The following is a 13738-nucleotide window of genomic DNA, read 5'->3' as shown; positions in this document are numbered from 1 at the left end:
CAGAAGTTGGTTTTAACTCACCTAGATTGAGACTTTGAAAAACTGAATATGGAAGTAAATTCACACTAGCTCCAAGATCAAGTAAAGCTCTTTCAATTTTATGTTCTCCAATAAAGCATGAAATTGTAGGACAACCAGGGTCTTTATATTTCAATGCATTATTGTTCTGAAGAATGGCACTTACTTGTTCGGCTAAGAAGGCTTTCTTTTTCACATTCAGTTTTCTCTTCACAGTGCACAGATCTTTCAAAAATTTAGCATAAGAAGGAACCTGTTTAATAGCATCCAACAAAGGTATATTGATCCTTACCTGTTTGAAAGTTTCAAAGATTTCAGAGTTGTGATTGACTTTCCTTTGTTTGGTCATGGCATGAGGAAATGGAAGTGCTGGCGGAGAATCAGTCTTTTCTTTGCAATGATCAGATTCAACCCCTTCCTTACCCTCAGAGATTGATTCATCATCATTCTCACAAGGTTCAAGAATGGGTTTTTCAATAACCTTACCACTGCGAAGAGTGATGACTGATTTTACGTGATCCATGTGTTGGCTTCCCGAACTACTTGCATTCGCATTGTATTGCCCCTTGGGATTTTGTTGTGGTTGAGATGGAAACTTACCTTTCTCTTGGAAACTGAGAGCAGATGTCAATTTTGCAAGAGTATCTTTAAAATCTGTCATGCTTTGAGCAAGTTGAGTGTTAATTGCCTCTTGCTTTTCCATAAATGCATGCAATGTTTCCTCAAGATTTCTTCTAGGAGGGGGAGCATAAGGAGGTGCATATCCATGAGAATTTTGGAAATTATGATGTGCTAGAAATGATGGCTGTGAAGTTTGAGCATTACTGTTCTCACTCTTCCAACTGAAATTTAGATGATTTCTCCAACCAGGGTTATATGTTTGCGAATATGGGTTATGATTGGGCTTTTGAAAACTGTTTAATGCATGGGCTTGTTCATGGAGACATTCTTTAAAAGAAGGCAAGGTTGGACAATCATTGGTTGAATGTTCGTTGGTTTCACAGATTTGACATGCAATGTCTTGAACAGATTTTAATTTACCACTCTTTTTTAATTCTAGTGCCTCAACCTTTCTAGCTAAAGATGCAAACTTGGCTTGGAGGTTATGATCTTCCCTAAGGTTGTACATACCTCCACTAGATGTATGAGGTTGGGTTTTACTTGGTGCCTCATAAGTACCTGTGGTGTCCCAATTTTGCGCATTTTCAGCTAGCAAGTCTAGGTATTCCATTGCTTCATTAGGGTCTTTATCCTCAAAAGTTCTATTGCACATTAATTCAACCATTTGCCTATCTCTAGGAGTTAACCCTTCATAAAAATGTGAAACTAATCTCCATGTTTCAAAACCATGATGGGGGCAAGTATTAAGTAAGTCTCGATACCTATCCCAACATTGATAAAATGTTTCTCCTGGTTTTTGAGAGAAAGTAATGATTTGTCTTTTGAAAGAGTTTGTTCTGTGGGATGGAAAAAACTTCTTTAAAAATTGTTGTTGCATATCATCCCAAGCACGAATGGATCCAGGTCTCAAATTTTGTAGCCATGTTTTAGCTTTATCTTTTAATGAAAAAGGAAAAAGCTTCAATCTAATGGTGTTCATGCTACAATTTGAGTCATTATACGTGTTGCAAACCTCCTCAAATTCCCTTAAATGCAAGTATGGATTTTCTAAATCTAAGCCATGAAAAGATGGTAAAAGTTGAATAATGTCTGTCTTAAAATTAAAATGAGATGCATCAGGAGGAAAAACTATGCATGAGGGTGCACTTGTTCTTGTGGGATTCATGTGATCTCTAAGAGTTCTAACCCGAATATTCTCATTATTCTCATTATGAAGCGATTGGTTATCTTCTTCAGCCATATTTTCTGAAAATGATGAGGATACCCTACAAAGTCTACCACTTAATGTACGTGACCACACTCTCATGCACGTGTAAGAAGAGAATAAAAGGAAGAAAAAAACAAAAGAAAGAGAAACAAAACAAAAGAAACAAAGTTAGATATAAGAAAAGAGAAAAGAGAAAAGAGAAAAGAGAAAATAAAATAAATACTATAATTTGTACAATGATTTACCTCCCCGGCAACGGCGCCAAAAACTTGACACGACCAAAAGATTGATGTCTTCTCCCAAGTGCAGGAGTGTCGAAGTAATAAATAACCCGGTAAGATCGGGGTCGAACCACAGGGAGGTTACTTGTATAAATTATAAGCAACAATAACACTACAACAATAGTAACAACAAAAATAATAATAATAATAATAATAGTGATAATAATAATAATAGTGAAGAAGAAGAGGAAGAAGTTGATGAGAACTTTGAGATGAAAGATTAACGTAAGGATTAAACAATGATAACAACAAATGTCAAGGTTAGAGGATCCACTAATGGTATTCCAAACAAGTATAGTATAAACCCTTATTATTCAATTGGAAACCACACACAAGGAGGTTCCAATCAGATTATAAATTGTTAACATGATTACATTAGCTATCTTATTCGAATAATGCTAATACTTGTAAATGTTGTCAGGCATTCATGATTATAACTTATGTTAACAACAAATCAAGTTCCTTTCATAGCTCAGGTGTCGGTTATACCATACAGTATGGGCTATGAAAGTGCCAAGTATTTGTTGTACCAAGTGTTATACAACATAAATCTAGATTAACCATTTAACAAGCAAAGTATTAAAAGTGAACAAGATAACAAATATAAAGCATGTTAGTATCCAACATTAAGGTCCATGTTAAGTTTATATTATACTTATTCTTACACCATTAGTGTACCCTTTTCACCTTGACATAATTAATTTAGCTAGACATAATGAAAGAAAGAAACATAAATAAACAAGGAAAGGAAATGAAAAGCATAAGCAAGAGATTAATATAAGCAAAACTTAAGCATTACAAAATATAAAGAGAGAGCAAGAGCATGATCTTGATATGAAAACCAAGATGCCTAAATACATGGCAAATGCCTCCTTTTATAGGCCAAAATTCGGAACTATTGATTTGTTGACTAATTGATGAGTGGGTGGCCACATCTTGACTTGGTGACAATTCTTATCTTCTTGTCTGCCAAAAACGTCATTGATGACGTCATAATTTGAACAAACTTGAATCATGAAAATTCTAGGAAATTGTCTCATCTTTCCAGGGTAAAAATTTGAGATCATTTGGACTTCTAGAACTCGAGATATGGGCTGAACACTGAACAGTGTCTGGGCTGCAGGACAGATTCGGACTTCTTCGTTGTTGCTACAATTTGGACTTGAAACGGCCTTTTTAAATCTTGGGCTCCACATGAAAGTTGTAGGCCTATGTCTTATCTTTCCATCCATATAAAATGGACCTAAATCCAAGATCTACAGCTTCAGATATGACCCAATTACCGAACAGTGTTCAAGTTTGGACTGCACCAGCATCTCTTTTCTAAGTTTGGCCATCTCTTTGTCCTTTCAATTTCAGTACTTCAACTCATCAATCAATTCTTTCATTTATGTGATAGGCCTGCATTTAAGATGAACATTTACCATAAATTAAATGTATCTTATATAATTAGATATGTTATTATAAAACATGCTTTAGTTAAGGAGTTATTGATACTTTAAGTGCAAAATGATGATATAAAACCTTGATAAAAATGCACTTTTAAGTACTAATCAAGAAAGATGTAATTTTTATGAAAATATGCTTGGAAAACACTTGTTCTTGAATTGTGGAAAGAGAACAGATATCTGACATCTTGTTCTTTTAGGAAAAATTTCTTGTTTAAGGAGTCGCCACCTAGTATTACGGTCACTAGAAATCCTAATTGGTCAACAGAGATTCAATGGCTCGGGATTGATTACATAAAAGAGAAGATATTATCACCCCTTAAACGTTCTGCCTCAGACAAACTGCATTGCTGATTTTGTCTTAAATTGTTAAATGTTTATTAGTTTATGCTATGATAATTTATTCATAATATTCCTGGCTCTGGCGCCAATGAATATTCAATAAAATAAATTTTATTTTTTTTCACACATGCACGTATTTTTAATTTTTCTTGCTAAATAAAATAAAATATAACGAATAAAAATAATATAAATTTAAACCAGTATTTTATTCCTGACTCTGACATCGGTGAATAAACTAATAAATTTACATTATTTTTATTCATGCATACACGTACTTTTTATATTTGTTTTATATTTTTCTATTTTTTTCTGTATTAAAAGAAATAGAATTTTTTTTTATTTATGTTGCATGGTTTCAAAAAAAAAAAAAAGGTAGGGTCACTTGTCCAACTAGTGACCCGACTGGCAACTGTTACATGCATGTGTGAAGCATGCGTGAATCACTTCACGCATGCATGCAACAGTAACAGGTAATTAATTTACCAAAAGAAGGAAAGCTGAACTTACCTGGCAAGGCTGAGGGAGACGGTGCCCACGACTGGTGATTCAGCTCGCTGTTCACGGAGGAGAAGAAACTTCTCACGACTGAGGAGCCGGTGGATGCTGGCCTCGAGAGCACGGTAGGGGAAAGAGTTGTTGGGGTTGGTGCAGCTGCGGGGTGAAGGTGAAGACGATGTCGATGGTGACGGAGGCTTGCCCGACTGCTGCTGCTTCCTCCTCTGTTTCTGTTTTTCTGTGTCTTCTCGAGTCCTTCCTTTCCTAAGCTGTTGCTTGTGTTATTATTGGAAGACGAAGACGATGGCGGATGGTGATGGAGGTCTGAACCCACGAGCTGGAGGTTCTTCTCCTGCGTTTTTTGTTGTTGTTCGTCTCTATCCCCCCTCTCTCTGTTTTCTTGCTCTCGTTTTCTCTGTTTTCCTGCGTTTTTTCTTCCTCCTGTTCGTGGCTTTTTTTTCTTTAGCCTCCTCTGTTTCTTTGAGAAGAAACAGAGGAACGAAAGTCTATTTTCTTTTTTCTCTAGTCTCTCCCGGTTTTGTGGTTCCTCCCCCTCTAGCCTCCTTTTCTTTCCCCTGGGTTTTTCCCTTTCACCCCCCAAACTTTGCTATTTCTTTAATTAAGTCCTTGATTTCATTAATTAAATTAATTCCAAGCTTAATTAAGTCTCAAAACTTATCAATTCTCCAATTAAACCCTTGCTTGGATTAATTAAATTAATTTCAAGTTCAATTAAGTCTCAAAACTTATTAATTCTCTGATTAAAACCTTGATTTGATTAATTAAACTAGTCAAAAGTTTAATTAAATCTTTAAACTTCCAATCATGTTACCCTTAACCTAAATTTTAATTCATTCTTTATTTATTTTATTTTTACTTGTTTTTCATTATTTTTTCAGTAATAAAAATAATTCAAATATAAAATGTCAAAAATTGGATTATGACAAGAAAGATGCAATTTTTATGAAAATATGCTTGGAAAACACTTTAAAATTTGAGCGTATGCATGAAAACAAGATATTTTTTTTAAAAATTAATTTTAAATATTTGTTTTGAAATTTTTTTGAAGTTTTTCTTTTAAAAATATTTTGGAGAAAGCTAACTATTTTAATGCCGGGTCAGTATCTTACAGTGTAAGTATACAAACCCAATATTATACAAAATTAATGAAAAAATATGCAAGAAAATCATTTTTTTTTTGAAAATATTTTTGGAATTTTTAATATTATAACATATAAAAATATTATTAATACATGTGGGCTGGGCCTACCTTAATGCCTGAGTTGAGATGATCTCAGCCTAGTGAATTCTGGGCTGATATGGGCCCAGAAAGGAGCTGAGGACGGGCCCATATTACCTGAGTCGCGCCTCGGCCCTGAAGGAGACCTTGGGGTGGAGGAGCGCTGGGTGGAGGAGAGCTGGGGCCGAAACCGTATTCATTGGAAGGGGGCCGAGTCTCGGCCCTTAAGGTAATTGGAGCTGAGACCGGACCCATTGAAGTGCAAAGTTGCTTTAAAAACTTGAAAATGGGTAAATTAGGTTAAAATCGGGTAAAATCACGAGTTTAGACCCGTTTTTACGATTTCAACAGGAAAAAAACATATACTGCAGTATTCCAGGCTTCTTGCACTCCACATTAGTATTAGCTGCGCAATACACACCAATACAACATTTACCCTAATCTTTTTCTCTCAGTCTCAGGCTCTCAGCCATTAATGATTCAACAATTAACCAGCCACCGTGAGATCGACGGCTTCCTCTTCATCAACAGCACTATCCTCTTTTTCCCGTCATCAACACTTCAACAGCTCTTCAGTCTTCACTCTTCATCAACAACGCTCCCCCCCCCCCCCCCCCATCATCAACGGCATCCTTTTCAGTCTTCACTGAATCAATATTCATCAACAGGTAATACTTAATTGCTTATATTGAATTTTTCTTGCTAAAAAGGGATTTTTAGCCCCGGTTGTTCTTTGTCCCATTCCTTGCTTTCTCCTTCTTTTGTCTCCTTACTTGAGTCTGTGACACAGAGATGGTCACCAATCATCATAGACAATTACTTTTAATTGCTTGAGTTTGATCCTTTGTTGAGTTCGTTCCAGTAATTCTACTTCTTTGCAAGTCTTTTCCTTTGTTAATCGTTCCAGTAAAAAACTGGGTTGATTTAAATTAATTAAAATTTCAAAAGTTGATAGAGTTGCTATAGATCTGTGAAGATGTTCTTGGTTGAGGCTATTTGGAAACTTGCTGGTGATTTTTTAGGAGAAGGTGTTACTCAATTTATAGACTGTGGAATGTAAATTGTGAGAGAACAGAGAGTGTAAAAACAGAGAAGCAATGTAATTTTTCCTATTTCAAATCATCAAGCAAAACTTAAATTTGCAGAAGACAATAAATTTACCAAACTGAACAACTGGAAAAAGCTCATCTTGCTCGAAGGGTGTTGCTGTCTGAATCTTGACTCTGTCGTGATTGCATGGGCGATGGTGAGTGAGGAACAATGGAGTCTATAGTTTTCATGCGAGTAATAGGTTAGACAAGAGGGTGTAAATTTTGGGGAAAAAGTTTGTTTTGTCCTAACTTAATGGTACAATTCAATTTGAACAATCTTTGCAAAAAGTAAATGCCATTTTTTAAATCGAAATCTGTAATAACCTTCCTGTCACAATTGAAAGTTCTTAAGCGAATTGAGATGTATAGCATGATTCTTAAGTACGTTTCATAACAATCAATCCCATTTTTGCTTTTCATATGTTGTCTTAAGTATTCTTTTTCTTTTTTCAGTTGTGCCTTGGTAAAAAATTTGGAGCTAGAATGAAGAAAATGGAGATTTTTCTTTGTAATCAAACATTTGGATAAGCATTAATGCTAACTTGTACCTGCCACTGCCAGGCTATTTGCCATCAGCCAGCTCTATTTTATCTAGCTCTGCAGCAGAAGCATTATTAATTATAGCCTTTTTTCCTTAGTTTGATAGTATCATTTTTTTATATAACGTTGATAATGCCATTCCCAATCATCTTTGATTATTACATATACAGTCTCCGTGAGCTTTATAAAGAGCATGCAAGAATTTTTTTTTTTTTTTGGCTAGTTTCCTTGCGACTAGTGTGACGGTGTTTTACAGTAACAAAGCCAATGGTATAATATTTACAGTGTGCTGATATGCAATTTGATATAGTCATAATTTTATTGACTATTTTATGATGTTTCCAAAATAAAATATGTTTATAGAATATCTAAGCTATGTATGTATTGATTACAATTTGGTTCTAATAATTATGTCCCCCCCCCCCAAAAAAAAAAAAAATTCACCGATATAATCTGTTATCTTGGGGTTATTGGTTTATGTTTCACAATAAATTTATCTACCATAAAAATGTTTTTATTTAATTGATAGTATAAAATTAGAAAAAAAATACTTGGAAAAAAGTAGAAATTAAAAAAAATGTGATGCATCTATAAAGTATTATTACTATGATATAAAGTGAACAAACCTACCAGCCCGATTAGGCTGGGTTTGATTATGTCCGATCGGGTTTGGGTTGGGGTCGGGTATAAAATCTAGGATCGGGTTCGGGTTTGGATATTGCGCAATACCCGACCCATGGATACCATTGCTATCCCTACCCATTTCTCGAACTAAACTGAACAAAAGGGGAGTTCACTTAGAAGTTTAGGGTTTTTCCCTCACTTTAAGAAAGAAAAAACCACTTTATAGGGTTTTAGTTGTCTCGCTCAATCAATTTTGATGCTTTGCAGCTCCTAATTATTCACTGAACTGAGCTGAGTTGAGTCACTTGAGATGTCGAATCGGCCAGAGCTACTAGCTCCACCTGAGATTTTTTATGATGATTCAGAGGCTCGTAAATACACTTCTTCTTCTCGTATTATCGATATTCAGGTGCTCTTTTTTTTTTAATTTTTAAGAAAAATGCTTTAATGCTTATTTAATGGTTTTGTTACCTGATGATGATGTGTGGTTGGTTAATAGGCTAGGCTATCAGAAAGAGCATTGGAGCTTCTTGCTTTGCCTGTTGATGGAATCCCTAGATTACTCCTCGATATTGGTATGTTGCATTTTACATTTCCATCACAATTACATTATGAAGCCAGTCTCTCTTCTCCGTTTGTAAATGTGATTAATTTATGGCTTATGATTTGTTTACTAGTTAGAAAATAGCTACTCCATTGGTTTTGTTAATTTTTTTAGAATTCTGCTCGTGTTGGAATTGAACATCGTGCCTTGACTTGGATAATTCTATGGTGAAAGTAGCTAGGAATAAAAAGACCATGGACGAGATAATGAGGATAGAGAGATAAACACACAAGTCACCGATGCATTGGACAGAAATTTAATCATGCGTTTTTTTAGTATTGTGTCCCCTTTATATTCGAAGCAGCTAATAAGACTTAAAATGGAATTAACTATGGAATTAGAAAATTATTTTGTAGATGTGGTGTTTGTCCTTTTAATATGCATGTGTGGGACATTAGCATTTTATACATCAAACTTTTGTTGTTGCAAACCTTGAATTTCTGATACTTGTTATATTTTTTTTTTGTTGTTAATTATTCTGTTTGTGTGTGCAGAATTCAATTCTAAAGTTTTTAAATGCTTACAGTAATTGTTCTGGCATTTTCAGGCTGTGGATCAGGACTTAGTGGGGAGACATTAAGTGAAAATGGTCACCAATGGATCGGCTTAGATGTTTCGCAATCAATGCTTAGTATGTCTGCTTGAGTTTGTTCAATTTTGTAATATTTCATCAAAGGTTCATGTTAGGTTACTCTGCATATAGGAACTTTAACATTTTTCTTTCTTGTTGAATCCAGATATTGCTTTGGAGCGGGAGGTTGAGGGTGATCTTTTACTTGGTGATATGGGTCAGGTATCCAACTAAGATTCAGTTTTAGTTTATATGCTCCACAACACAATAAAAAAAAAAACGAAAGGAAAATCAAGGTTGTGGGGAAAATACAATTTCTTAGCCAATATGACTTTTTTTAAAATTTTATTTAGCAGGATGATGAGCTAAACATTAATTACTGATGCAAGGTTATGCAATCTTCTAGTTTATTTCACTGTTGACCCTATATTCTGTGTCATATGACACTTAAGGTTTAATACTTAATGCTCTGTGCAGTTATCATAGGTGAATGTTTGTATTTTTGGAAGCTATTTCAGTACAAGTCCTTTTTTCATTGTTATTACGATAGAATATGCAATTAAACTTGAAAAATAGGTTTTCAGTTATTAGTTATCGCTGAAATGCTTTAGCCTATGGTGCAGGGCCTGGCACTTCGACCTGGAATTATTGATGGTGCCATCAGTATTTCAGCTGTTCAGGTTTTACTCTCTTGTATACTGTAGACATCTATGCATGTATGCAAGTTTTTTGTGTTGGAAGAAGTCCAAAAAATTCAGTTTTTTCCTTAATTTATGTGATGCATTATTTTCAATGAACCTCTTTTAATTCTTACTCTGCTTCTTGTAGTTACCTTCTGATGTTCCACGTATTTGAATTATTTCAGTTAAGGCTTGCCTGCGTTTTCCTTGTGTTCTTTGATGAACATGTCTTTTATTAAAGGAAACAAAAATGTCTATTTATGAATTACTTTTTCCCCATCTTGATTATTCTCTCGTTCCACAACCTTCCCAACTTGATTGTGCTCTCTCTTTCCACAACCTTCCCTTTATAAACAGAAGATTGCAGGTTTTCAAGGCAAAAGGTTTAATGGACAATTAAATTTGCATTTTGGTTGTAAGGTCTGAACTTATCTTTCTTCCCTGACCCGACCCATTCATTACTTCAGCTAAGGCCTGGCAAAGCTTGCTTACATGTTAGCTTTTCCTTGTACCAAGATCTTTATAGAAACAGTAAATTAAGATAGAGAGGGGACCTTTCTACATGACAGGAAATTTTTAACCAGACGGACAATTAACAATTAATCCTTTTGAAGTTAGATGAGCAAAAAAGAGATTTCAGAGAGGATGCTTTAGAAATGTTATGATATTGAGATTAGGGGTCAATGGTTTTCCTCTCAAAATTACTAACCAAATTTGTTTTTCTGTTTTAATTTTAAATGTTCTAATTTATAAACCTCGACATCTTTTTCCAATTGCAATGTCAAACTTCACATGGTTGCTTTCCTTGTCCTCTTTTCTTTTCATTCTGGAGCCTGTAACTTGGTCTAAGTGTTGCTTGTTCTTCCATAAATTTCCCATCTTTTCTTTCATATCCTTTGTAGGGGTTGATTCTTAAATGTTAAGCTGTATAACACTTTAGTGAGTGCTTTTTTCTCACTTTATTCTTTTGATTTGGATCCCAGTGGCTATGCAATGCAGACAAGTCCTCCCATGAACCAAGACTAAGATTGAAGTAAGTTCCTTCCCTTTTCTTTTCTGCTTTAGGTTTATGTAGTCCGTCAACACTCAATCTGTTTTGGGATTCAATTCTGGGCTTGGTTTCTTCTGAATTTTTTATTTCCAAGAAAAAAACTGGTTTTCATTAATGCAAAGCATTAAAGCTTAATGCATCCATAACAGGTTACTCAGAAGTAGGGTTGGGAATGTTCTAGATAAAAGACTTCTCTTGGCACACTGATGTATTGTGAGCTAGGTAACGAGCTAAGTTTCATAACCTGTCGAGGATTGAAGCTGAAAGTTGAGTTCTGAAAGTGTTATCTGATGCCTCTAATATCTGTAGTGTTCTGATTCACAAGAAACTCCAGTACTCAATTTGACTAAACCCGCTATTTTGAACAAATTTTGTTGCATTCTATTAGATTTCTATCAACACTAGAAGTGATTAAAATTAGCCATTTGATATTACTCTAGTGTATTTGAATCACTGATGTGTATTTTTCTCGTTGTAAATTGATTGACAATTTTGTGGCAGGGCTTTCTTTGGATCATTATATAGATGCTTGGCAAGAGGAGCCAGAGCAGTGTTTCAGATGTATCCTGAAAACATAGCCCAGCGTGAATTAATTTTGAGATCTGCAATGCATGCTGGATTTGCTGGTGGTGTTGTTGTTGATTACCCACACAGGTATGCTAGGCTTCTATTTAGATTTTAGAAATCTTATGCTTAGTTTTTCATGACTGGTATTTGTTGTATATGTGTTTTTTGCTTGGCTTCAATAGCACCTGCCCTTTCCAACCCTTTAATCTGAATGTTCTGGTTGGGAATAAAAGCATGCACATAAAAGGTTGCAAGCTTTTCAAGAATCTGAACCTTGAGAGCTTGATGTGCTAGATGCTCTGTCTGCTAGTTCTTTGTTTCATTATGCAAGTATATTCACCCTGTTCTCTCTTTAACAATTAAGTTCACCTTCCGATATGTAATTTCCTTCTAAGCTGAAAAAAAGAATCTTGCTATTAATTATCCTCTGGTTTCATATTCCTCTTCAGATTTTCATCATTCACTGATTGAACTATTTTTCTGTCACAGTGCCAAGAGTAGAAAAGAATACCTCGTGCTTACTTGTGGACCACCATCTTTAAGCACTGCTGTTCCCAGGGGGAAAGGCGAAGATGGAGAAAGCTGCTCTGAAGATGAAGATAGTGAAGAAAATCAGATGGTGGGTTGCTTTGTCTTGCGTTTTTCTTTTCTTTTCAAGCTTTAACTGGGTTGTTTGTAAGCATGGTATCCTTTTCTTTTCAGTTTGGATTTTGCAAGTCACTAATAATTATCATATATGCATGTACCTTGAGAATGCAGGTTTGCATTTCAGACAGGAACAGACCTAAGAAAAAACAGAAAATAACTAGGAAAGGGAAGGGCAGAGATTGGATATTTAAAAAGAAAGAGCAACTGAGACGAAAAGGAAACGCAGTGCCTCCTGACACAAGATACACTGGTCGAAAACGGAAGGCTCGATTTTGATCTTTACATGTGCAGCCAACCTATTGGAAAATTAGACATAAATCGTTTTGTACCCAGACCTTTATGCATTGCCTGTTCCTGTTGCTGCTCCAACTTGGTGAAATCGATGTTGAAGATACTTAGTCACGCTGCAAGTGTGAAATCAGACGGCAAAAGATGATTATTATAAGATACTCGGTCATTTTATAGGCCTTGTGTTTTTGGGAAATCAAATTGAAACGATTGATCCTAGAATGAGATTGTTTTGTTTAGTTGGAACAAGCCAATAACCTTTATTCAAGACCAAGCCAAGAAAGATAATGAAGCATTACTATGTTTTGTTTAGTTGGAATAAGATTGTTTTGTTTCAGTTTTGGTTCTTGGAATTTCAGGTTTCAGGATTTTGGTTTTTTAGAGTTTGGTTTTGTGGTTTAGGGTTTAAGGTTTTTAGGGTTTTGAGCTTCGAGTTTGGGGTTTAGAATTTGATTGATAGTATAAAATTAGGAAAAAATAAATATTTGGAAAAAAAGTAGAAATTAAAAAAAATGTGATGCATCTATAAATTATTATTACTATGATATAAAGTGAACAAACTTACCAGCCTAATCAGAGTGGGTTTGATTTATGCTCGATCAGGTTTGGGTCGGTATAAATTTAGGATTGCAATACCGGCTTATGGATATCCATTGCCATCTCTCAGAGTCTATGGTTTTTCCTTCACTTTAAGAAGAAGAAGAAAAAAAAAAAAACCTCTTTATAGGGTTTTATCTGTGTCTCTCAATCAATTTTGATGTTTTGCAGCTCCTAATTATTGATCGAGCTGAGTTGAGTCACTTGAGATGTCGAATCAGCCAGAACTACTAGCTCTACCTGAGTTTTTTATGATGATTCAGAGGCTGTAAATACACTTCCTCTTCTCTTCTCATATATTTACTCCATTGGTAATTAATTACTTAAATTATTAATTATCAAGTTAAAAAAGAAACTAAACGTGGATTGTTAGTGTTCCCTTTTTTCCTTTGTCATCGAAAATTTTACACAATACATTGTCAATCAATATTACTTCTTTTCAATTTCATTTTTTCTGCAAGATTTTATATTCTAGAATTTGTTTTGTTTTGCATCCTCCAATATTAAATTAAATTTTAATATTATAAAATAAAATTTTAAATTATAGTATATAAAAAATCAAAGTTAACAAAAAAACATAGTTGTTTAAAGGTGCTGAAAAAACTTTAATTTGATCTGTGAAGTTTTTATTTTTTAAATTTAATTTTTTTTTAGATATTTACATTTTAACCTTAAATTTCATTATTGTCCCATTTCAATCTCTAGTTATTAAAAGAGAAGAAAGAGTGGTTAGAAAAAAGAAGAGGATAGAGAGTATTCGAGTAGCTACATTCCAGTAATTAAAAGTTCGGTCTTAATGTTAATTAGTTCGTTTGAAAAAGAGAA

General features: G+C 34.5%; 1 protein-coding gene and 1 pseudogene across 2 annotated transcripts; one reads left to right on the top strand and one right to left on the bottom strand.

Moving 5' to 3' along the window:
• LOC133670213 (uncharacterized) overlaps positions 1 to 13738 on the bottom strand; it is an 80262-nt pseudogene that overhangs the window by 9105 nt on the left and 57419 nt on the right.
• On the top strand, positions 5990 to 12628 carry LOC133682922 (18S rRNA (guanine-N(7))-methyltransferase RID2-like). Of its 2 annotated transcripts, none has more exons than XM_062106463.1 (10): positions 5990 to 6320; positions 8175 to 8316; positions 8407 to 8482; positions 9059 to 9142; positions 9249 to 9304; positions 9706 to 9762; positions 10746 to 10795; positions 11339 to 11467; positions 11870 to 11999; positions 12140 to 12628. In XM_062106463.1, the coding sequence occupies exons 2-10, from the start codon at positions 8218 to 8220 to the stop codon at positions 12302 to 12304; spliced, it is 846 nt and encodes a 281-aa protein (XP_061962447.1). In that variant the 5' UTR covers positions 5990 to 6320; positions 8175 to 8217; the 3' UTR covers positions 12305 to 12628. The 2 variants fall into 2 exon arrangements, with proteins under 2 accessions (XP_061962447.1, XP_061962444.1); XM_062106460.1 differs by having other exon boundaries at positions 5992 to 6320; positions 11315 to 11467.

Source organism: Populus nigra, chromosome 1, assembly GCF_951802175.1.
Source record: "Populus nigra chromosome 1, ddPopNigr1.1, whole genome shotgun sequence".
Taxonomy (NCBI): Eukaryota; Viridiplantae; Streptophyta; class Magnoliopsida; order Malpighiales; family Salicaceae; genus Populus; species Populus nigra.
The sequence above is the reverse complement of the archived record's forward strand: the minus strand, read 5'-3'. Positions and strand labels throughout refer to the sequence as shown.